The sequence below is a fragment of the Haliaeetus albicilla genome, chromosome 4 (assembly GCF_947461875.1).
Source record: "Haliaeetus albicilla chromosome 4, bHalAlb1.1, whole genome shotgun sequence".
NCBI classification, from domain to species: Eukaryota; Metazoa; Chordata; class Aves; order Accipitriformes; family Accipitridae; genus Haliaeetus; species Haliaeetus albicilla.
The window spans coordinates 21,908,846-21,933,740 of record NC_091486.1 but is presented as its reverse complement, the minus strand read 5'-3'; the positions used below and the strand labels follow the sequence as shown (position 1 = coordinate 21,933,740).

General features: G+C 35.0%; 1 protein-coding gene across 1 annotated transcript in view; it reads left to right on the top strand.

The window, feature by feature from the left end:
• The first annotated feature begins 685 nt into the window (after positions 1–685).
• Positions 686–24,895, top strand: part of LOC104317585 (sodium channel protein type 2 subunit alpha) — a 48,089-nt gene continuing 23,879 nt past the window's right edge. Inside the window, 14 exon segments of the mRNA XM_069781298.1 lie at positions 686–1,065; positions 1,934–2,062; positions 2,506–2,597; positions 3,652–3,888; positions 7,510–7,573; positions 8,861–9,002; positions 9,850–10,056; positions 10,932–11,222; positions 11,574–11,954; positions 13,544–13,676; positions 14,498–14,736; positions 16,555–16,728; positions 17,884–18,240; positions 20,167–20,619. Coding sequence (XP_069637399.1) covers positions 986–1,065; positions 1,934–2,062; positions 2,506–2,597; positions 3,652–3,888; positions 7,510–7,573; positions 8,861–9,002; positions 9,850–10,056; positions 10,932–11,222; positions 11,574–11,954; positions 13,544–13,676; positions 14,498–14,736; positions 16,555–16,728; positions 17,884–18,240; positions 20,167–20,619 — 2,979 coding nt within the window. The 5' untranslated portion in view covers positions 686–985.

Here is a 24,895-nt window from a genome sequence, read left to right as displayed (position 1 = left end):
AGTCTTTAAAAGTCGAGGGTGTCTCACCTCAGAAGCAGTTTTGAAGTGCTGAAATGGTTAAATAGTTGCTCATAAGTACCCAAAAATGATTAGTTAGGTGCTTTGTTTTGCATTGCCAGCTTTGATCTGAAGTGCAGGTAATACAGCTGGATTAATTTTAAATGTTAAAAATGACAAATTTTTAATTATATTTTTAATGTAATTACATAATCCTGGAAAATGCTGAAAGGAAGATTTTGTTTAAGAGGACAGAGACAAAGAATATATGGTGTTCAGTTTTCATTGCTTGTGAAAATTTAGAATCTGATATTTGCTTGTATAATTCTACTGAAAAGAAATTTGGCTACTTATGTCTGTGTAAGTACAGCCTCTATTTATGGCAAGGTTGCTAACATGTATCCTTAATTTCCTATTTCCTATCTTTCCCCTGCTCCTTTTGTGGTTTGGGGTTTTTTTTTTGTTTTTTTTTTTAAGACATTTATAGTATTGAATAAAGGGAAGACAATCTTCAGGTTCAGTGCCACACCTGCCTTGTACCTTTTATCTCCTTTCAATATTATTAGAAGAACAGCTATTAAGATTTTGGTTCATTCATATCCTTTTCAAGTGGTTTCTTGAAAATTATTACTGGTCTTTTAAAATTTTTAATACCACTGGGTTTTCTTGTTTAGTGTTTAAATGTGTTCCTGCCCTTAATTCTTTCTCTCAAAGTGAATCAGCGCTAAGATTTGTCACTTTAACCCTCTGATTAAATTCAGAGGAAGAGATGCACAGCATGTATACCTAGATTACAGAGTTAGTGGTATAGCCATCATTATTGTGAAACATCTTTGCATTATTTATGACATTGCTCGTGATAGTAAACTGATTTGTATCATATATGTTGTCAGTATTCTATAGCCTGGTCAATTCTTCATGTTTTGTGTGATGCAAATTCAGCATTAAAAAAGAATAAGTTCCTTAACTACAGTCAACATTGTTCAGCATGCTCATTATGCTCACTATTTTGACAAACTGTGTATTTATGACATGGAATAACCCTCCAGACTGGGCAAAGAATGTAGAGTAAGTATACTTAAATTAGCTAATAATTTCTAAGTGGTTTAAAAATGAAAAGCTAGATTAGGAGCTAGACCATGTAGTTTTACTTACCCTTGTGTGTAACACCAGTATTCTCCTTTCTCTAGGCTAGAGTTTGGTCCTAGCTGCAACTCGAAGCAGCATAGACCTGTAAGCTCTAGGAAGGAAAGAAGCTGTGATATTTTTAACCTTTTTCTCTGAACAAAATTGATTAATACTCTTGTTCAGAATGTTTGTACAAGTAATGTTTTTATGCATTCTCCCTCTTGAGCTGTTCCTTTAGCATTTTTATTAAAAAAAGAAGGGGGGAAGAAAATAGCCATTCAACATGAAACTGCTGCTTTTCAGTATGGAAGATGCTTTCTGTAGCCCCTATGAAGCACCTTAATTTTGTGTAACAAAATCTAAAAATGGGACACACACCCTACTTAAAGAAAATACCTCTGCTGATGATTATTGTTTGACATTCTCAAGTTTACCTGGTCAGCCATCAAGTAACTTTAGTAAACACTAGGTTTCACTTACCCATGGATTTTATTTCTGACATAGCAACCATGCTGAAATTTTTATTTTAGCAAAAATATTTTCTTTATGTTAGTCATGATTATTATTATTCGTGCTGAAATTTCAGAACTTTATATGACAGAAACTACAAAAATATGTTTCAGATAAAATAAATAAACAAAACCAATTACCTTGCAGAAGAATGGTGGGAAAACAGTGATAGTTTATGTGAGTTTGTAACTGCTCTTACAGTGCATGCACTAATCACTGTTTTTGAGTGATTTTCCTTTATGCCTGTGATGATGTATCACTGAACAACAATCTTTAACTTTTGGATGTTTTCTTATAGGTACACTTTCACTGGAATTTATACTTTTGAATTTCTGGTAAAAATCCTTGCAAGAGGCTTCTGTATAAATGATTTTACTTGTCTTCGTGACCCCTGGAACTGGCTTGATTTTGTTGTCATTTCCTTTGCGTAAGTATATGATTTTTTTAAAGTAAAATACCAGTTAGAACTTTTTTTGAACCTGTAATAATTTGTTTGGGTTATCTTAGCTCATTTAAAATGAATTGTAGTTGAATTGTGTTTCAACTTATTCCATTTTATTATTTTACAGTAATGTAGCACACAGCAGAATTAGTGGACCATCCCACAGTACAAAAGAGAAGTTACCACTGAACAATTTTAAATAGTATTTAAATAATAAGTCAGGGAAATACATTTCATTTTTAATTTGCGTTCAATGGAAATACTCAAGGGTGTGTTTCTTAGGGAAAACTTAATTGAAACAGGAAAATATGAATGCAAGTCTTTCACTTAAAGTTGCCCCTTCCAAAAAGAAATAGTCTGGATTACAGGTCCAGGTCAGTAGTATACACTCTACCTTAATTCTGAATAACTGTGATTTAATCCTACAGGTATATAACAGAATTTGTAAACCTAGGCAATGTTTCAGCTCTTCGAACTTTCAGAGTATTGAGAGCTTTGAAAACTATTTCTGTAATCCCAGGTAAGAAGTAACTGTGTAAAATGGTAGGCGCTCTGCATCACTTGTGTTTAATTTTTGTGTGCTGTCATTGTGTTTGTGTGTGGAATCCCTCACTACAGATATGTGACAGAGTTTGTGGACCTGGGCAATGTCTCAGCGTTGAGAACATTCAGAGTTCTCCGAGCTTTGAAAACAATATCAGTCATTCCAGGTGAGAGCTAGGTTAAACACTGAGGCTGACTGAAATTCCACAGAAGCTGAACTCATATTTTAACAGAAACATCCAGGTTTTAGTCTTCAATTTGATTCTTTTTTCTAATTCTCTAAAACACTCAGCCTCAGAGTTTAATACATTCTTGCATGAGAAATTGAATTACATAGCCTGTGTGTATTTCCATTTCATGATGTCAAGTTTTCTTTCCCACATTAAGGATCAAAATTAACTCTTTTTATTTTTCTCTTACTAATATGAATGTTACTATTTATCAAAAGCATTTGGGATTGAAAATATAAGTCTGTTGTAAAAGTTGAATCACTGACAAAGGAATAAGTTAATCAAGAGTAGCATGGGAATTGCATGATGTGTTTATTACCTTAAGATGCCTGTCTTCACCAAACCCCACCTCCAGTTGAATAGGATGCAATAGAATGCAATCATTAAAATTTCTACTACAATGCAATTGTGTTCTGGTTTTGTTTGCTGTTATAGAACCAATATATCATGTGTTGGAATAGAACACTGGCAAAGGTTTGGAGCAAGAGGCATCAAGAAGAAAATAAAATGAACAATCTTCTTTACATGTAGTTTACATGTATAGAGAGCATGAATAAAAATTTACTTCTTCATTGGAAGAGCAGGTGCTTTGGAATGTGTACCATTCAATCCCATTCATATTTTCAGATTAATTTGTCAGGAATGATGAGACTTACTGGTACCTTTTTCCTTTGGAAAATATTTTAAGGCTATTTTTGTGAAGCTGTGCATGGTATTTAATAGTGTGTTGGAGTAGTTGACATTGCATTTTAGCTTGGGTAAATATTTAATATTATAATAAAAATCTGCCTCTGTTTGCAGGCTTGAAGACTATTGTTGGAGCCTTAATTCAGTCTGTGAAGAAGCTCTCAGATGTAATGATTTTGACTGTGTTTTGCCTGAGTGTGTTTGCACTAATAGGACTGCAGCTGTTCATGGGCAATTTGAAGAATAAATGCTTGTTATGGCCATCAAAAAATTCAACATCTTTTGAAAAATACCTAGCTCCGTACTTTAATGGTACAGTGTTTGATTGGACAGCATACATTGAGAATGAAAGTAAGAAATACTGTTGTAACTTGCTAAAATTTTTTGTGTATAAACACACACACGCACATATAAGATCACCATTTCATACTATAGGCTAAAGATAAAAATCAATTAAATAGGATGACAAAGAGTAGGGATTTTTGTGTGTTGCATCTCAAACTCATACAGACATGATTGTTCTTTCCATTAACTGCACTTAGAAACGTATTTATTAGGTTAGTTTGGTTTTAGAATCACAGAATCATGCAGGTTGGATGGTCTGGATGACTGTGGAGATCCTAACTGCTGCTCAGCTGCAGGTCCAGTTAGAGCAGACTGCTCAATGCCATGTCCATTCAAGTTTTTAATATCTCCAAGGTTTGAGATACCACAGCCTCTCTGCACAGCCTGTTCCAGTGTTTGACAAGTCTCATGGTAACTTTTTTTAATATCAGTTCAGAATTTCCCATGCTCAAGTTTTGGCTAGTCACCTCTTATCCTTCCAGTGTGCACCTCTGAGAAGAGTCAGGCTCCATCTTCATTACAGCCTTTCATGTTATACTTGCAGGTAGCATGAAGATCCCCCCCCCCCCATCCCCCACACCCCTTAGCCTTCTCAAGGCTGAACAAAACCAATTCTCTTAGCCTCTCCTTGTATCTTTAGGCTTTAAATAAGACAGAGAAGCACTAGATAAATAACACAGATTTCCTAGTTAAGATGTACTTTTATTATTAGGTAGAGGTAAGAAAAGAAACCAGTTGTTCTCTGTGAAATAAAGAACTCACTAGGCAAGTAGAGATTCTGGTAGGGAAGGAGATGGTATTCATCTGTATGTCCTATTGTGGTTACTAAGGAAGCTGACAAATACATCTTTACCCAGATATTTTTCAACGTTCTTAATCTCTGCAGACTGCAGTGACAACATTCAGGCTGGTTCAGAAACACACAGATACTTATTTTTTGTATTTGTCATTTTAAGTGATAGCACCAGTGAAGTTGTAATACATAATGAACCACGAGATGTAGTATAACAACTTCTAATTGCCAAAAATTTGATTCATTTTTATGTATGCGTTTGTGCTGGAAGTGGATTTACAGGATATTGTTCAGTAATTAATTGTAAAAGTAGTGTATTTAAGTAAAAAGAAATTGGTAGAATAATGGATGCTAGCTTTCCTCCTCACTGACTCAAAAGAAAATACAGTTGTGACATGCTAAATTTTGATGAGTCATATTTCCTTCCTTACTTAAAAAAGGACATTAAAGTTCTGTGCTGTTTTCTGTATTTTCAGATTTTCTTTCTGTACTTCTGAAGTTCTGGAAATTCTGTGACTGTATTTACATTTTCTGTGCAATCTATCAGTTTAGCTAGTTTATTTGGCCTAAGAAGGGATGTGAAAATGGAGTGATGATAGTGCTTTGTGGGCAATTCTGGATGATAGTTTATATGCTGTAGAACATTTGTGAATTCTCTCTTCAAATACAGTGTGTAGATCCTCTATTGCCGTTTTTCACTAAGTAGCAATCTAAAACTAAAAGACAACTAAAATCTTTCAGAATGTCAGTTGCTTTCTATGCTACAACTGTTGACTTTGCTGGGAGACTCTAAGGAGTGCTGATGCAGGCAAGGCAGTTCCATCTAGTTGTGTTTGTGTTCCTCCTTTCTTGTATAACCTCTTCTTAATCATTTATATGTCAGTTGCATTATAATTTCACTGGCCTCAGGTGTGGATCCTCCCAATATATTTTTCAGCATATCATATGCTGGTCAGCTGTGACTGAGTGTGATACCTTCTAGTGACTTTTCTTCACATCTGTGCATTTTCATTTATTAAGGAACAAGGCCAGATTCACTTTTTGAAAATATATGCGCAGATCTTGGATCCACATGTCAAAGTATTGGCACTGGCATTTAGATCAGTATCTGAACATTTCGAGTTTTGGCCAGCTCTAAAGATATTATAGAAGTAATAGGATTATAATTTTTCTGACATTGTATAAGTACTGTTCTTGAGTGGTAGGATTTGGGCATCAGTAGATCTGATTTAAGTGTTTGTTTTAGAATCCTCCTATCTTCATATATTCTTCATCCTGTGGGTTGTTTCTGATTATTTAAATACTACAATAGCTTTTTACCTTGTGAAAACCAAAGCTTTTTGTCAGCTTGAAAGGTACACTGAGGATATGAACTGAGGATGACGGAAGATTAGTTTAGTTGGGATAAGAGTTTTTTCCAGAACTCTCTCTGTTTTCTAGATCTCAGTGCCTGGCTATCCTCATGGTGAAAAGTTTCTCCCTACATCCAGTCAGAAACTCTCTTGTTTCAAATTATGCCCATTTTCTGTCATTCTCCTGCCACACACCAGTGAGAAGAACTTGGCTCTGTCCCCTTGATAACCTCCTTGTAGTTGCTGGGTGCTTTCTACCAACTCCCCCCACAGCCTCCCTTTCTCCAGGCTGAGCAAGGTCAGGTCCCTCAGCCTCTCCCCCCAGGGTCAGAGTTCTAGTCACCTCATGACCTTGGTGACTCTCTGCTGAACTTGCTCCACTTTATCAATGTCGGTCTTGCACTGGGGGGGCCAAACATGGACACAATATTCCAGATACAGTCTAATGAGTGCTGAGCTGAGGGGGACGGTCGCTTCCCTTGCACTGCTAGCTGTGCTGCTGTTCATGCAGCCCAGGAGGCTGTTGCCCTTCTTGGCTGCCAGGGCACACTGCTGGCTCACCTTCACCTTTCTCCCTGTCCGCCAAGACCGCCAGTACCTTTTCTGCAGAGCTGCTCCCCAGCTGGTCGGCTCCCAGCCTGTACCACTGCAAGGGGCTCTTCCTTCCCACGTACACAACTCTGCATTTGTCTCTGCCGAATTTTACGTGTCTCCTGTCAGGCCATTCCTCCAGCCTGCCTAGGACCCTCTGAATGGGGCCTGCCCTCACTCATATCAACATCTTCCCCAATTCGTTATCATCTTTCTTGCTGTATTCTTTTTTCTCTTTTTTTTTTTAAAGACAGCACAGGTGTTAATCATTAATAACAAAAGATATTGCTTTATTTCTGAAGTCTACCACCTTATAATTAAAAGAAAAATTCTGTGAAGTTGTTTGTAGGACAGCAGCTGTTATAACACTGCCATTGGAACATCCATCCACCTGTAAATGCTACCTTCATACTTTCAGTCACAGGATGTGCTAGTTAATGTTTCTCTGACTTCAAAACTGTAAGCCAGCCATTGTAAATAGTTCCATTTTTAGTAAGATAGGCTTTAATTGTCTGATTACAATCTACCTACTGAATAAGAGAAGGAATTTTAAGCTTTGTACTTTCTTTCTCTCATTTACTGAACATCAGATTTTGGAAGGATATTCAGTGTTTGCTATGACTCAAGAAGAGAATATGCAATTTATGGTGTTCTAATCATTGTTCTAGGATTTTATTTTTACGTTGTGTTTTTATTTTATTCTTTAGTTTTGCAGCTGTACTTACCAGTATGGATTTGCCAGTATTTGAACCCATTATTGGAAAAATATGAATGGGAGATTATGAACGTTCAAACCATGATAACTTGAATGTAGGTTCATCCTCACAAAAAAAAAGAAAAAAACCCCACTCTTTTGGTTTATAATCATGTTGCTTCCTATTTTTTCTTTAGATCATTTCTATCGCATAGAAGGACAAAAGGATTATCTACTTTGTGGCAATAGCTCAGATGCAGGGTAAGGTACACTGAAAATTACATACTACCTGTCTAAACAAAATGTGAAAAACATCACTCTAAACTTGAAAAGCTAATTTAGCTGCCTAACTTCACAATCAATAACATGTGGTCACAGTTCATAGTAAGTAAACACTTGAATGAGTAAAATGTTGAATGAGAAAATATTTTATTATAAATTTCTTTTAAAAACTCTTGGGTAACTAGAAAATTCCATTTCAGCACATAGATATTGCATTACCAATGTCAAGAACATACTTCTTTATCATGGATTTCATGCCATTTCTCATCTCTAAAATAGGCATGAGGCACTGGGACTTAGGACTGCCTTTTGGGAAGACATCTTCAGGATTCTTCTGTTTGTGGACTGCATGCATGGCACTGTCTTGCTCTCTCTTTGTGACAATTCTTTGTAAAAAAAAAAATCACATAATTCTGTATTCTGATGATATATCAGTCCATCCCTTGGTTTTCGTTGGTTATGTCTTTAAAACAGATGTACTTAAATCTTTTTTTATAAACATTTTGTGTATATATGTGCCTTACTATAAGATAATTTTATGTGTGTGTGTAAATATGCATCAAATGTACATGCACATATAAGAAAAGATATCTTTATAGTGTTTTTCTGTAGAGGTTTTGGAGGCAAGAACCTCCTCTATCCTTCAAGAATGCAATAACTGAAACAGTGTGCCTACAGTTGATATCAGGATTGGATCACCTGCTATCAAAACTGATTTGTACAGTTTCAGGAGATAAAAGTATCACTATGATGGTTATTTGCTGTTGAGGAATTGGTGGAATTTGTTAATTTGACTTGACTAATTCACAAACCTGAAGAAACCAAGAAATCTGGTATGCCAACCCTGCTGACAGACAAAATTCAGCATAAAATATGTATACTGACTTTCTTTTGCATGGAATTACTGACTTTATGGAATCTCTGTGTTAAGTAAATATATTGTTTCCATAGAAGAGGTATCTCTAGAGGTAATAACAAATTGTTGGGAATAAGCTTTATTTTGTGTATAATGGTGGAAGAAGGTAGGAAGAAAGATCTTCATTTACTTGTTTGCTCTTTTCTGGCTTTTTTTAAAGAACACTCTTTTCATTTCCTCACTGATTTTTAAAATGTTGTAAGCCACAAATAGCAGCCCCCTTCACAGATTAGATCTAGTGAACCTTCATTAGAAGCTCAAGGTACAATAATTTAAAAACATTTTAGTGTTAGATGATTTTTTTTATATACATTGCTTTACTTTTTTTTTTTCTTTTTTTTTCCTCCTAGTAAATGTCCAGAAGGGTTTATTTGTGTGAAAGCTGGTAAAAACCCCAACTATGGATATACTAGCTTTGACACATTCAGTTGGGCTTTCTTGTCACTGTTTCGACTGATGACACAGGACTACTGGGAAAATCTTTATCAGCTGGTGAGTGTATAGTAAAAATTGTGGTTAATATCTTATTGGCCCCAAATCAAACATGGAAAGGCTATTCATATTTATATTACATACCATTGCTATTGTTAGCAATTGAAAATGAACAGTATTTATGAAAGGAAGCAAATTCAGTTGCAGAATTAAGCAGACATGGGCACTTACTACAGAATCTCACATGACTTCTGAAGAGGCACATGAGCGTTTTTTGATCCTTTATTTAATTTTTACAGCGTGTATTTCATTTTGTGCCTCATTATAAGATCTTATTTTCAAAAACTTTAATATTGAGTTTAAACTGTAAAAATACTCTGACAGCAAAATCTGAATCTTAATTTCTGTACTTTGAACCCTGTTTTTGATAACTAGGAATGCATGGCTTGATATAAATTACTTTTCTTACCATAGCTTTTCACTATATTGTGTGATAATCTGTTAATTATAATAAATATTATCTTTTAATTATGTAATCAGTTGTGCCATCTTTAATTCTTTTCGTTATTTCAACAGGAAAGCATGCTAATACATGCTAAGCATGCTAAGCATCCAACCTGTGATGTGTGATTTACATTAATTACTCTGATCCCACATCCTTTTCAAGATTATTAGGCATTAAAAGAGGTTTGTCTCAAAGCAGCATGATCCTTAAACGTGTTTTTCACATACGTGAATGCTCCCTTTATTTTGATTACTTTGTAATTCAGAAAGCTTGTATGGTCTTATTACAGAAGGAAGAAAACTCAATAATAGTTTTGTACTTTTCAAATTCAGTAAATGCTTATGAACTGCAGAACTGATGCATGTCTTCACCAGATGGATCGTTTCTCTTTTTCTCCTATAGACGCTACGAGCTGTTGGCAAAACATACATGATATTTTTTGTTGTGGTCATTTTTCTGGGTTCCTTCTATTTGATTAACTTGATTTTGGCTGTCGTTGCCATGGCCTATGAAGAACAAAATCAAGCAACTATGGTTGAAGCAGAACAGAGGGAGGCAGACTTGCAGCACATGCTTGAACAGCTGAGGAAGCAGCAAGAAGAAGCTCAGGTATTTTCTAACAAGTGTTTGAGCTTTAGTATATTCCTTTGCATGCTATTGGTTCAAAACAAAACCAATAATTAAATCAATATATTAAAAAAAAGGCATTCTTTTACATACCTCACAAGTGCTTCAGACTACATTCTCTGTGGCTTTTTATTGCTGTTTAGATGTATAATGTTTAAAGCATTAATGAATTTCTGAACTGAGAACAAAAAGTACTCCCCAAATCAGAATAATAGTTTAAAAATAGAAATTTCTTATCTAGGGGTAGTATCTAGTAACCTGTTGTGATGATTTTCCAACTTCTCAGCTTAGAAATAATTGCAGTACTTGTGAAATACTTGTCAAGCCTTGATTAGAGTTTAAAATACTTTTATCCATAAATTTCTGACTAATTTTTGCTACTTGTGTTACCACCAGTGAATGGAAGACTGGAAGTAGTACCCCAAAGTTTTTTCCTAACAGCAATTTAAGGAAGCTGTTACTTACAATAACAGTTAAAATTAGTTTACTAAATTGATACAGACTGAAGTATGACTCTGTTTAGCTCTTTTGTTTGCAATTACATTTACTGTAATTAATAAATTTTATTAATTTTCAAATATTTTCTAATGTACTTTGTGGCAGAACGCTGTAAGCAATGTGGGCTGACTCCATGATATGGATGCAAAGTAGAACGCTGTTCAAACAGCGACTTTCATAACTGCCCTTTTATTTTAATTCATATTACAGAATTCCATTTGAAGTTTTGCACAGGTCCATCTAGGTTTTTGTCACACATCCGGAAGTAATTTGATATAAATCTTAGGAACAAGGATTATAGCTTTCTTTAAAAAATGGTGTGATTTGTAAAGCATCACATTAAATAATTGCTGTGGCAGGCAATAGCAGCAGCTGCAGCAGAGATGACCGAGTACAGCGGTGAAAGTGGGATTGATGGACCCTCAGATAGTTCTTCAGATGCATCCAAGCTTAGCTCAAAAAGTGCCAAAGAAAGGAGAAATAGAAGGAAGAAAAGAAGGCAGAGGGAGCTCTCTGGAGAAGAGGATGACGTGAAGGATGAAAAGCTTCCAAAATCTGAATCAGATGGCAGTATCAGGAGGAAAGGTTTCCGTTTTTCTTTTGATGGGAACAGACTTGCTTATGGGAAGCCGTTCACATCACCCCACCAGGTACTGTGAATAATGCAGTTGTTATTTTGGGGGTTTGTGAGACAACGGTAATATCCAACAAACTAATGTTGCATTGTTTTAAATACTGACTTACTGTTTGTATTATTTTCTAGAGTGTACCTAAACAAACGTTTTGGTCTCTCTCATTTTATTGTTTAGGACCTGGTGGGTCTTAACATGTACAGCAGCACTGCATTTTCCCCAGAAGTCTGAGAAATCTACCTAAGGCACTGTATTAAAAATAACGGTGACAGATTTCTGGGGAATATGAATTGTTATTTTTTTAATACATAGACATACATTTTGTATATTTAAAATCTTCAGCCGGTCATTTTTTTGTTTCCTTTGCAGTCTTTACTGAGTGTTCGTGGCTCCCTGTTTTCTCCCAGACGTAGCAGCAGAACAAGTCTTTTCAGTTTTAGAGAATATGGAAGAGAGATAGGATCTGAAAATGACTTTGCTGATGATGAGCACAGCACGTTTGAGGATAATGGGAGCAGAAGAGGTTCTCTCTTTTTGCCGCGCAGACATGGTGAACGCCGCAGTAGTAACATTAGTCAGGCTAGTAGATCATCAAGAAAGCTGACAGTGTTTCCAGTGAATGGGAAGATGCACAGCACTGTGGATTGCAATGGGGTGGTTTCCTTAGTGGATGGACCACCACGTCTGTTGTCGCCTACTGGACAGCTTCTGCCAGAGGTGATAATAGATAAACCAACAACCGATGACTATGTAAGAAAGTTTTAAATTACTCAAGATTTCATGACTTTTCTTCGTTGCACCAGGCAATGTTTTAATGGAATGAAATGCTTCAAAAATGCTTGAGAAGTTGTGAATGCTTTTGCATATCTTACTGTAATGAAATGGGTTTACGGTGATCCACTCAAAAGTGAGAGGCTGAAGCATGAAAATGGAAAGAGAACAAAGTAGCACATTTTTATATACCTGCAGAGCAAGGATATGCATGCACCTGCATAGTGAATCAAATCAGTAATGTTCCATTGCTAAATCCGTTTTAGAACCCAAAACAGGGTGCTCAGCTTTCTAAACATTCTGCATATTATTATTTTGGTTTGATTTTTTTTCTTTCTTTATGGTTTTAGCCTCCCTTTAAATGTATTTCCTAATTGTCTGTCAATAAATTCCTGGTTCTACTTTTTTCCCTCATCTGTATATTTGGTATTGTGCAAATGTAGCATAGCCTTTGAGATTATGTTGATGTTTTAGAAGCTCTGAAACCTTTCTTTTTCTCCTGACTCTCAGAGATGATCTGAGTTTTTCACTTCCTAGGATCAGGGTATAATTAAAAAAAAAAGGAGTACATGCAAATTCATCCATTTCTCCCTCTGATCAGTTTTCCCTTTTCCCTCAGTCTGCTTCAGGAATGGAGCAGAGGGATCCATTGCATGTTTTTTTCTAGAAACCTTCTTTTATTGAAACAAAAATTTTTACGCAGGTCACAGCATCTGAAAGTACATCAGCCAGATTCCTTACAGTTATCAGCCAGATTCCTTACAGTTTATAATCTTCTTGCAGTTAATTATACTTTCATTTTCATGCATTTATTTAATTTACTGGAAGAAAATCTACTCATGCTCATACATTCAAAACTTTTTTGTAATTGAGGTGTATTCAACGATATAACTATAACACAGCTTTCAATTTTTTTAATAAAACACTTTCAATTTTTGGTTAGTTAAATCAGACTTCTTTTGTTTCTTCAGTTGAAATTAATAAAATGAATCAGACATTATAGCTGTTCAATGTAAAAGATACCCATTCAAAACTAATTTAAAGGATATAGAGATCAAGACTGATCTATAAAAATTACTTTTAGAGTAATTGTTATTGCAGAAAACTTCCTAGCATGAATCACGTATTTATAATATCTTGTGATTAAACTAGTTTAAAAGTGAAATATTGGTAGAGAAAGCATGAAACTAGGAATTTTTCTGATTCCAGTGCTGCAACAGTCTTGGTTTGTTTCTTTGATTATGGTCTCCTCCGAAATTTCTTTGTGTCTAATGTGGAGTTAATGGTAGTTAACTGTAATGCAATGGTAATCTGGGAAGTAAATATCAAAATATTTTTTTTAGTATTTTGTAAGTATTAACAGTATTCAGAAGTATAAGGAGAAAATAGCCATTTAAAAAAAAATTAGGCTTATGTTATATGTATAATGGAAAAGAATCTGATGTAACAGCACTAAAATACAAAGCTTTATATATTATGAATTCATTGAAACTGAAGAGTCTTTCTGATACCTGTTTTGCAGTATTTCTAAAGCTGAATTTAATTTATGCCCCCCTTTATTTTTATAGAGCACTACTACAGAAATAGAAATAAAAAAGAGGCGTGCAAGTTCATATCAAATACCAGTGGAGTTGCTGGAGGATCCCAGTTTAAGGGAAAGAGCCATGAGTATAGCTGGCATTATCACAAATACAATGGAAGGTGTGTTATAGCTACAGATGCGTGAACTTTCTTGACATAGTCTTAGACTTGCTTGAAGGTATTATATCATAGTGCAAATACAGAAGACAAAAAATATATAGCCATTGCAAATACATAAGCTGAATAATAGAACAAAAGTGCATGTACTTAGTGAAAAAAGAATTGAAGGAATCTGATAAGAAGGCTAAACAAAGAAACACATTCTGTTTAAAATAGATAATCTGTATGTGTTTTATACAAGTTATTCATGTTTAACAGTACAGTTATTGGAAGATATGCCTTGTGATAAATTTTCCACTAACTGTACTGTAAAAATGTTACAGAAGTTTAAAGGCCAGGCCTTAGTTAATACAGAGAAGGAAATTTGTAGTAGGATTCTTTGGAACTGTGAAATTATTACTAGTGAAATTCTTGAAAAAGCTTGAATAGTTTTCAAAAATGTGTTTATGGTGAAATTAATCTTATTTTTGCTGAAAATAAATAATTAAACATTTGAGAGGACTGTGAAATTGGAAGTTTTACTGAGAAAACTATCCCTAAATGTAAGCATAAATAGTTTGGGGTTTTTTTTAAACAAGATCATATGATATTAAAAATAGACAACTTTTTCAATTATTAGCTAAAAACTCCTGAGGTTTTTCTTCTAGTCTTCTAAAAATGTTTTCAGTCAGCAGCAGTAAGTTTTAAGTTCCTGGAAATCTGAGGAGGTTCCTCCAAACATCCTTAATGGTTCCAGGGATAAAGATTAAAACTTGAAAAAGCAGGTAACCAAAAATTATCTTTCAAAACTTGTTCACTATATATTTCTTTTTTTTTGCCAGAACTTGAAGAATCCAGACAAAAATGTCCACCTTGCTGGTATAAGTTTGCCCACACTTTCTTAATTTGGAATTGTTGGGAGCCCTGGTTGAAAGTAAAGAATGTAGTTGAATCTATTGTAATGGATCCACTTGTTGATCTAGCTATCACTGTTTGCATAATTTTAAACACACTGTTTATGGCCATGGAACATTATCCAATGACTGACGAATTCAGTAATGTACTTAAAATAGGAAATCAGGTAAGTCCATCCAACTATATCCTTTGATACAGTTGGAACCTGGTGTCTCTTTGAAATAGAATTACTTCTATTATTTTTATTATCATCCCATAAAATAAAGGTTTAATTGTACTAAAAATAGTCTAAAAATACCATTTGAGATATGTTGTATATAAGAGGTTGATTTCTATATTAAAAATTCTGCAAATAGAGTTTTCAACCACCAGAGTTTGAATGACATAAATCCAAAAGAAATCTGACTTGATTTTGTTTAGTATTGCAAAAAACATTGGAGCCACATTAGATCCCTTCCTACTGTATCATTGATAACACAAGAAGAATTGGATATTATTTTGGATTATGATTTTGCACTGTTATTTTTTTTGTTATTTTTGTATTTCCATGAAGAATGTTGCTTTGATTGGTCCATAACAATTTGGAAGCTGAAGAATGTGTGACTTAATCCAAGAGTGTCTGTTGATATAGACTGTTTGTTCCCTAGTGGACACGGTCTGTAAGTTGGGTTTGGGGTGGTTGGTTTGTTTGTTTTATAATGGCAATAATACAGATAATGTTATGTGCTGTACTTCTTAACCTATGTTTATTATAAGTGGTAGTTCTGGTGATTATGATGTAGCAGAATAATAAAACAATTTGGTTATTAGAATATATGAAATTCTAGTACATGTTGGGAACGTGTTCAGGTTTAAGTCCCGAGTTGTTAATGTGTCAACATTTAAATTGTATGCTGATGTTTTTAGCCATTACAGACATAGTTCAAAGTTTTCACCTTAACCTGGAGTCAGAGATCATTATCAGTGGAATATAATCATGTCACGTTGCTGTTTATAAATAGATTCAGGAAGTATTTGAGGAGAAAGACAGGGAGGACGAATGGGTGAGGATCAATAGCTGTTGCAGAGGGCTGTCTTGTGATCATGCCTGCGTGTTTTACCCAGGAAACGCAACCATTTTTTCCTTTCATATGTGATGAAGTAGCTTAATATTCATCTAATTTTGAGCTGTGTGAGTATAAGTGTTCCTTCATAATGATAAGAATTTGTGTTTACTCCCAGACAGCTAAAATGCCACTATTATACAGGTGTAGTCTCAGCAGTTGATTTCTTGTTTTTTGAACTGTGTAGCACTATCTTTTAAAGACTGTCAAATGATCCTGCCTTTTTAAAAGTCTGTTCATCTTTCTAGTAAAAGATAATAATTTATGCAGTTCTGTAGATACTGGTAGTCATACATCTACAGGAAACACAATAAATTTATTTCAGAGGTGGTTTTTGTCTTCTGCTTCAGAAGGCCTCAGAGGCATTCAGAGGCAGAAAGGAGTTTTACTTCAAACATGAGCCTTAGCGTAACTGGCCTTTTTTTGGCAGCTAGAGAGAGAAGATATACTTACTGTATCTGTGAGTTCTCATGAAGACTTCATTCAATAGCACATCACTCTCCAGGTTATGACTAATTCATATTTTTCCACACACCTTTGTTAAAGCAGCTTCCATTGTGGCAAGAGCAACTGTTACTATCTTGCTGAGGAAAGTTCCTTTAATTAGATGGATGGCAGATGTGAGGAGCAAACAGGAGGTCTGTTAAGAATAGTTTTATTCTTCACTAGTCACTAAATGTATCTTGGGTTTAAAAGTTAACAGTTATGCTACAGCTCATTTTGATGTTGCCACTTACCTTCTTGGTGAGGTTCAGCTTGTGATAATTTTCCTTTCTGACATCCTGCTGTAAGAGGGTTGTTACTTCTTAAGTTGTTCTTTATCTGCTGGTTCAACTTATTCATACTCATCTATAAAGTAACAATAAACATTCTTCCTTCAGGTTTTTACTGGAATTTTTGCAGCAGAAATGGTTCTCAAGATAATTGCCATGCATCCTTTTTATTATTTCCAAGTTGGCTGGAATATTTTCGATAGTTTTATAGTTATCCTTAGTTTGGTGGAGCTTTTTCTGTCAAATGTGGATGGATTATCCGTTCTCCGATCATTCAGATTGGTAAATAAATCAGTGATAATAATATATCTGCATTAATTAATGCATTATATTTGTATTTTAACTGTACTCATGTAAATAAGACACTTTTTAGTAATATGTATATTTTTTGCTAAGCATCACAGAGTATCTCTGCAAGCATGTTTTACAAGGTTATTTATGTTATCACTGAACAGTGTGTGCCATTTTATGGTTCAGAAGCAACTAAGCATTTTTTCAAGGGAAAGAGCTGTAATTTTATTGTAATTGTTTTAACATGGGTGGGTAAAGCACAGTGAAGTGTACAGTTTATTTAGTGCATATTGAGAGATATAAATAAATAAAACATTTGTAGTCTTCTGTCTACTTCCATATCTGGAAATTGCAAAAAGACTAGAAGTGTTCTTTTAAAATGTAGAGTTACAAAATTCATATTTTTAAAAAAATAAATAAAAAATATTTTTCTTTCCCACCTTGGCAAAAAAGGAATACTTTATTTTATTAGAAAAATATTTTTATTTTAAAAATGAGAAATGAACTATGAGACATTCCTTCCCTGTGGTCTCTTTCCATTTTGCATTTCCATTTTGCTTTTATCTGAAAACAAAATATAGTTAATACCTTTTTTATTTTGGGTGGGTTACGGGTGAGAAAGAGTATGAATTATACTTTTTCCCCTTCGTAAGCTGAAATGTTTGACTTACAGCTTGTGTTTGGCTTTTATTTCCAGAATGTGTGTCTGTCTGATCCTTTTAAAATTTGTTGGAGGCAGTATTCTTTTGAAAGACCTCATTCTTCAAGGATTTCAGAATCCTTTATTTTCCTTCAGTAGAATCCTGTTGAGCTTTATTGGTTTTTTAAATTTGTTTCTGCACATAATGGTTGAGACGTATGCCATGTTTAGAATTCACTATCTGAACAAATTCAACCAGTGTGCTTTTTCTTTCATGTAGAAAAGAATACAGGTATGCTACACAGAAAAAGAGCAGTCTGACATTTATTATGCTTTAAAAGTGTGGATTTTATGAAACTCCTGTTTCTGTGTAAGTTATGGTTGTTGGAATCATGTTGAAGTTTCTTCTTTTTGTTATGGCTGAGAGGCACTAGTTCATAATCTGTTTATTTCTATAGTGTTTTTATAACTACTGCAAATAATGTCTTTGTATTTTTGTTTTTCAGTTGCGAGTTTTCAAATTGGCAAAATCTTGGCCAACTCTAAATATGCTGATAAAAATTATTGGTAACTCAGTGGGGGCTCTGGGGAATTTGACCCTGGTGCTGGCCATCATCGTGTTCATTTTCGCTGTGGTTGGAATGCAGCTGTTTGGGAAAAGCTACAAGGATTGTGTCTGCAAGATCTCTGAGAACTGTGAACTTCCACGCTGGCACATGCATGACTTTTTCCACTCTTTCTTGATTGTATTCCGAGTGCTGTGTGGAGAATGGATAGAAACGATGTGGGACTGCATGCAGGTTGCAGGCCAACCCATGTGCCTTACTGTCTTCATGATGGTCATGGTGATTGGAAACCTAGTGGTACGTAGCCAAAATAATTTGAGAATTCATTTAGAGAAAGAATGGTAATGGAACCAGTAATGAAGTTTTAGGCATTATTAGATGTGTTATTTAAATATGTATTTTATGATTTTGAATTTGTTACGAGTATGGGTTCTGAAATGGAGTTTTCTGTTTGTTAGATTTCTGATCCTATATAGAATCCTCAGCTTGGAGGATGGGCCCCCTCAGGGGTCTGGAGTGCAATTCAGAGGATATGGGTGAGAGAGAGAAGCATTGTGTGTTCAGGTTTTTGTGGACTACTCCTGGTTACCTAGAGAGAGAAGAGCAAGCAAAGGCTCCCCAGGTGTTGTGCTCCCAGGATGGGAATTTGCTGTTTGCAGAAGAGGACATAGCAGGCACTTTTCTCCCTAACTGATGAGGCATCACTTCCAATCACATGTAGCTAGGTTTTTTACTTTTTCTGCTCTCTCCTGTCTAAAAAACTGCTTTAACATTCTTAGACTCTGAAATCTAAGCCATTTTAAGCCCTGCTTGCTGCACAGCCAACTTTTTACATAAATGGGGTAAGGAAACTTGAATTGGAAGGCAGCAGTTCTGTGGAAAAAACAGGTTCAAATACTTCATATTTTCTTCTACCTCTTCAGCTTTTTGCTTCCTATTTCTTAAGTGTTTTTACAGACACTTTTAAAGCTGTCTGTATTATATCTTCTTCTTTTTCTCTTTGAAAGGAAAGCATCAGATCTGTACCAGTTTGTCCATTACTGTGTATAAATTTATCTTTTTAAATATGTTTTGTATTTATTAACTCACCAGTATTTGAGGCCTTCATTGCTCCACCTTTTGCTGTGCTTTTCTCACTGCCTATTGAGTCTTCCTCTATTATTCTACATCTTTTCTTTAAGGCAACTGTCAGTAGCAAAAGAGATTTTAAATTAGCCATCCTGGAGTCATTCTTTAGGAATAAAATTTCTAACAACAGAAATAAGCTAATTACCTTTAAATCAGTCATGCATTACTACTAGTAGCACAGCCATTTGCTCCAGGATTTTCTACAATTCTGTTGTTTTATAATGAAGAGAACTGTGAAATTGGTTGACAAAACAAAATGTCCGCCTTAAATAGTTTTCTAAACCTGAAGATACAACTTTGTGGAATGAAGTAGCAATCTCTGAATTCTTCCAGAGTATTTACTGTATTCTGATTTTATACCATAGCTCTAGTAGAATTTCTTACAGTAGACAATCCTGGCTGTATGTTCAGGGCTCTGTTACCACTTGTCTTTCTGTGTTCCCAACACATAGTTTTACTCTGTTGTCTTTAAAGCTGCATAGAAGAGCTGATCTGAAGACTTTAGGGGCTGGTACTCTGCTGCTTTGGCTATCCTAGTACCATTTCAGCTCCTGGTAAATTCTGGGCTTGTATAACTGATATCTATTCTATGTTTTGTCTTGGCATAAGAGGATGGCTTGGGGGCTAGAAGATGGGGTGTGCTTCACATTTTTTTAAGTTGCATACAGCAGCTTTTGTGTGAGTTTGGACCAGTGTTTAAGCAAGCTGTTTTCTGCACAGATCAGCTATGTCTTCTGTTGCAGAGTGCTTCTCTGTGCTAGAGAAGTAAACATTTTGGATCTGTACAGTCAGTACCAAAGAATCATTCATTTCTGACCTTCCACAAACATGAGCAGAAAAAGAATTTATGAGTGTCTTCATAGTCATACAGCAATGCAAAACCACAAAAACCCCTGCATTGGGATATAGGGCAGGTGTTGTATTTAAATTGCATTTACATTTTATTTACTGTGTAATTTCCAGAATCGTATACAGCGAAGGAAGACATGAAGCCTAAGTTCATAATGGGTGATCGAAGAAGCATGTGAATGAAAAATTGAGTGAGAAAAATTCACCTGTATTGTCTTTTTTTTTTTTTTTTTTTTTTTTTTTAAGGTATTGAACCTTTTTCTGGCCTTGCTGCTGAGTTCGTTTAGTTCAGACAGCCTTTCTCCTACAGAGGATGATAATGAAATGAACAACTTACAGATTGCTGTTGCAAGAATTCAGAACGGAATAGATTACGTGAAGAAAAAAGCAGGTGAATGTGTCCAAAAGTCTTGTTGTAGGAAACAAGCTGTTGTAAATCAAAGAACAGCAACAGATCAGTTGAACGATGAGAGAGACCATTGCATTTCCAACTGTACCATCGCTGACATAAGGATAGATACGAATTATCACAAAAATGAGAATGGAATGGCCACTGTTATAGGTGGCAGTGATTATACATCATTCATAAACAACCCAAGCCTTACTGTTACAGTACCAATAGCTGTTGGAGAATCTGATTTTGAACATCTAAATACAGAAGAGCTTAGCAGTGACTCAGATTTGGAGGAAAGCAAGGAGGTAAAATTTAAATATTTTATATTTTATATGAATGAATTATACCAGTTGTATTCTCTAATAATGTGGCTCTTCCTGCTTAGAAATTGAAAGCGATTCCAATTTGATATTGTTGGACTGTACTGAGAGTGAATAAACTGAAGTGGGGAAAGTGGAGCTAAAGAGAGTAGGAAATTCAGGCAGACCTGTATAAACATATATGAACCCATTTATAAAAGGGTTTTGAAAAACAAGCTTTTCCAAATTTTTAGTTGGATAGACAAACTAGTATATACGTACAGAATAAACAGAGACAAAAGACTTTTTTTTTTAATATATGTAATCATAATGTTTCCATGAAGTAAGGATGAAAGTAAACTGCTATTAAAAAAGATTAGAGGAGATATTAATAAAGAATATTAATGCCCTTTCCATCTGATTTTTAAAGCTCACTGAATTCTACAGAAATCAGCATTATTTGTACTGGGTAATCTAACAGAGGTGCTAACTCAGGCTAATGAAAGTAATAACAGGTGCCAAGTTCTGAAGTTAAAATGATGGGGGAAAGCCAAGGGAACAATGTCAGTATTATAAACTGAATATGTCAAGTAAAAATGATGAGGAAAAACTAGAATTACGGAATGAAAAAATATTAATTTCTTGCTTGTTTGTGGGAATTTTGAACCCATCACTTCAAATACAACTGCCTGACCTTAAAATGGGTGAGCTTTAGGAAAGCAGTCATTTGTCAGCAGCTGCAGACTGAGGGGGAAGGAAAATCATGGATTTCGGCAGGATCCTGAGAGACACTTTTGAGAATTCAGATTGCTGTGCTGTGGCTCCTGTGCAGACTGTGTCTGGTATCAGCTCCCCTGGCACCTGAAGACACAAGGACATTAATGGAGTGTCAACGCTTGTGCCGACAGGTGTACTCCAGCCTGGATTGCTTTGTCTGGATTGTTTTGTTTTCTTTTGGGGTTTGAGGGGTTTTTTATTTGATTGGTTGTGGGCTTTTTAGGTTTTTGCTTGTTTTGTTTTGAACTGGCAATGAATTTGCCCATTATTCTTTCCTAATTTTAGAAAATAAGTTTGGTCTAGCAAAATGTAGTTAAATTAAACTTAAATTTAAAAGGTGTAATAAGGTGACTCTTCTAGGTATTTATTTTATTGTAGAGTGCAGTGTTCAATAGTATTACACTTATTTTTTTATTTCAGCAGCTCATTTCCTGACACTTGATTTCTTCCATCTGCTTTTTGGAGGTTCTGTTATTGCATATATTATGTTGACCTCTCAGTTGAGAAGACCTTAGATTACGAAGAGGCCTCTTAAAAGCAAAGCAAACAATATTCATAATTTGTTTTAAAGTATTAACTGCACTTTGTATGGAAGCTATAATGTCTGCTGAACAGCTGCTACATATTTACGTATTATTAATCTGAATTAAGGATACTGGCCTTCTTAGTGTGTTTTAATAAAGTTAGTTTTGTGGAAGGAATATCTGATGAATCCAGGTAATTTGCTCTTACTCTTTCTCTGATAACTCTGTTAAATCTCTTACCTGGAAATTATCCAGCAATCAATGACACCCATTTTCACTATTTTATATTTAAGAGTGGGGTAACAAAATCTATGCCTTCTCACCTCTGATATTCAAGATTAAACATAAGCATTAGCTGTTTATAAGATACTATTATCTAGTATTAATTTTAACCCACTCAGATTTGGAAAAGTAGCTAAGGATTGCCATGGTTAAAAGACAACCATAGGAGATACGTAAATTAACAACAAAAAAACATTTCATGTACAGTAGTTCATAGTCAGTAAGGTAATTGCTCATTTTGTAGATTATTTCAGCCCTTTCTTTCAGACTTTCCCTTTAAATGGGAGCAGTTTATGTTGGAGTTGTTAGATAGCTACATTATTTGATGAGCCTTTGAGAAGTCATTGGTGAGAAGTGAGATTAGATCTATACCAGAAGACTAACAAAAGATAGATGTGAGGTACTTGAGGAAATGCAGGTTTATTGCTAGGCATGGGGTTTTGTTCTTACATTGCTGTATTTCCATTACAGTCCATAATGCACCTTAAACTATTTGAAACTTTTTTTTTTTTTTTAAGTCATGCAGTTAAAAAAAGCTAACAATGCTGGGAAAAATTGCTTGCCCAGAAGTTTTCGTGTTTGACCTGGTATGATGGGTTTGTTTCATTTTGTTTTGCCTGTGGCTTCTTTCTGAAAGTGTATCCTAGATACATATTTAGCATCTAGTGAAGACCAGGAATAACCTTGAGAATGAAATGCAAGGAAAAATATATTTCTGTTACTTTAAACGTCTAATTACTACCATTTAGGGGATGCGTAAGGCTGTAATATACATAGTGTGGGTGTATTTGTCTGTCATTTTGGTTCGGGTTTTTTGGGGGGATGGAGGTGGAGGGGTTTGGGGGTTTGTTTTGTTTGTTTGTTTGAGGGTTGGTGTTTTGTTTTTTTTTAAATTCAGGTCCAAGTCCAATATACATCTGTGAGCTTCAGATATTCTGCTAATTTTACCTCTTTCAGTATGTCTTTGGATATGCTTAAAGCTCTAATTAACAGCTATAAATGTTATGTTTTGCAAATGTGTGACACATCTAGAAAACACATTTTTGAATAAGTAGGAATCCATACTTCTGCTGTTTCCAGAACTCAAACACCTAAAGGGTACCGTGTTTTAACTTCATTGCGTACCATTCTTACTTCTCACAGGAGTAGAATCAAGCTGGATCAGTCAAGAATGCAGATCTGGTGCTTTTTAACCAGGCAGAGCAACGTGTCAGCATGTTTACACAGGTTACCTAAACAAATCATACGTATATGATCACTTTTGAGATTGATTGGCCTGCATGCTACTCCGCTACAATATATTTTTCCTCATCCATTGCAATGTAGTGGAAACATGCTCAGCTGCCCTGTAAGCTGAGTCCCATGACTCACGTCACAGCATGGTTGAGGGCAACCCCAACATATTCCTCTCTCCTTGTTACGTCTTTGGTATTTTCTGTACTACTTCTGTGGCATAACCTGCATGCTTTGTAGGTTTTTATATTGTTAACTGAATTATTAAGTATCAAGACTGTTCAAGCTTAAAAGAGGTTAACAGCCTATGATTTTATGAAAATGGAAAGGTAATCTTCACTTGACTTTTTCTGTTCATCTGTTGAACCATGTTTTTAGCTGTCATGTAATTACGAACATTCTCTGATCATGTTCATTTGACCAATGCCTTTGTAATACTACATATATACAATTACTTGTGTGCTAAAATGTTTATATCCTTTGATATAAATTGTTTCATGATTGTTCACAATGTTTTTATAATTTGCATTCCAGTTTTCTCATATAAGAGAAGCTAAAATATAGGATCAAAGACATGCTCCTCAGAACAATCAAAAATATTTTTTTTTATACATATGCATAGTCCTTTTGAATATGGATGTAATAATTTAGTTATATTCTACTCATGAAGTTTGTGTATGTCTAAGATTCAAAGTTAGGGAATCATTTATATCAGTTTTGCTCTTCATCATCTATAATTGTCTCTTTGTGAACTTAATCCAGTTGCTTCATTTTTAGAAAGACAGAATAAACAATTTCAAGCAAAAATTCTGTGTAGGATTCTACATAGGTGTCTAAACAAATCAGGGTGTTTTAAAATGATATAAATAAGGAAGTTCAAGCAAGAAAAAATATAAAAATTAGGAACATCGAGGATAAGGCTAAAATTAAGACAATTGTTAAACAGACAAAATAAGAACTAGTACCCTCCCAGACCTCTAAACTCAGGAACTCCAGAACTGTAAAACAAACCTTAATTGTACCAAGCTGTGTTTCTTATTCCTGATGATCTGTTTTGAATAGTTGGGCAGTTCTGCTCCTTGCCATTTACAGGTCATTGAGGTATTCCTTTTCCAAATATAAATTTTGTTCACTTAGTTTTGTTGTGGAATCCTCAATTATCTTTTGTATATTCTTTTGCAGTCTATTATATATTGGAAATATTTCAGGTCTCACTTTTGTGCCACGGGGACCTGTAAGTTATTCAGAAAGATGGAGTGGAAAAATGTCTTTCTAAGGATTTTTCCAAACGATTTCAGAAAAGGCACTTAAGTAGGGGAGAGTAGAATGTGGTAGCATCCCATCCTACTGGTGCTAAGTATGGGGGGATGATTCTGATTTGATGGATGTGGTTTATGTGCACTGCTACTGCTTCAAGCTTCTGCTGTCGTGAATCTGAACAGGTGTAGAACAGCATGCAAAATAGT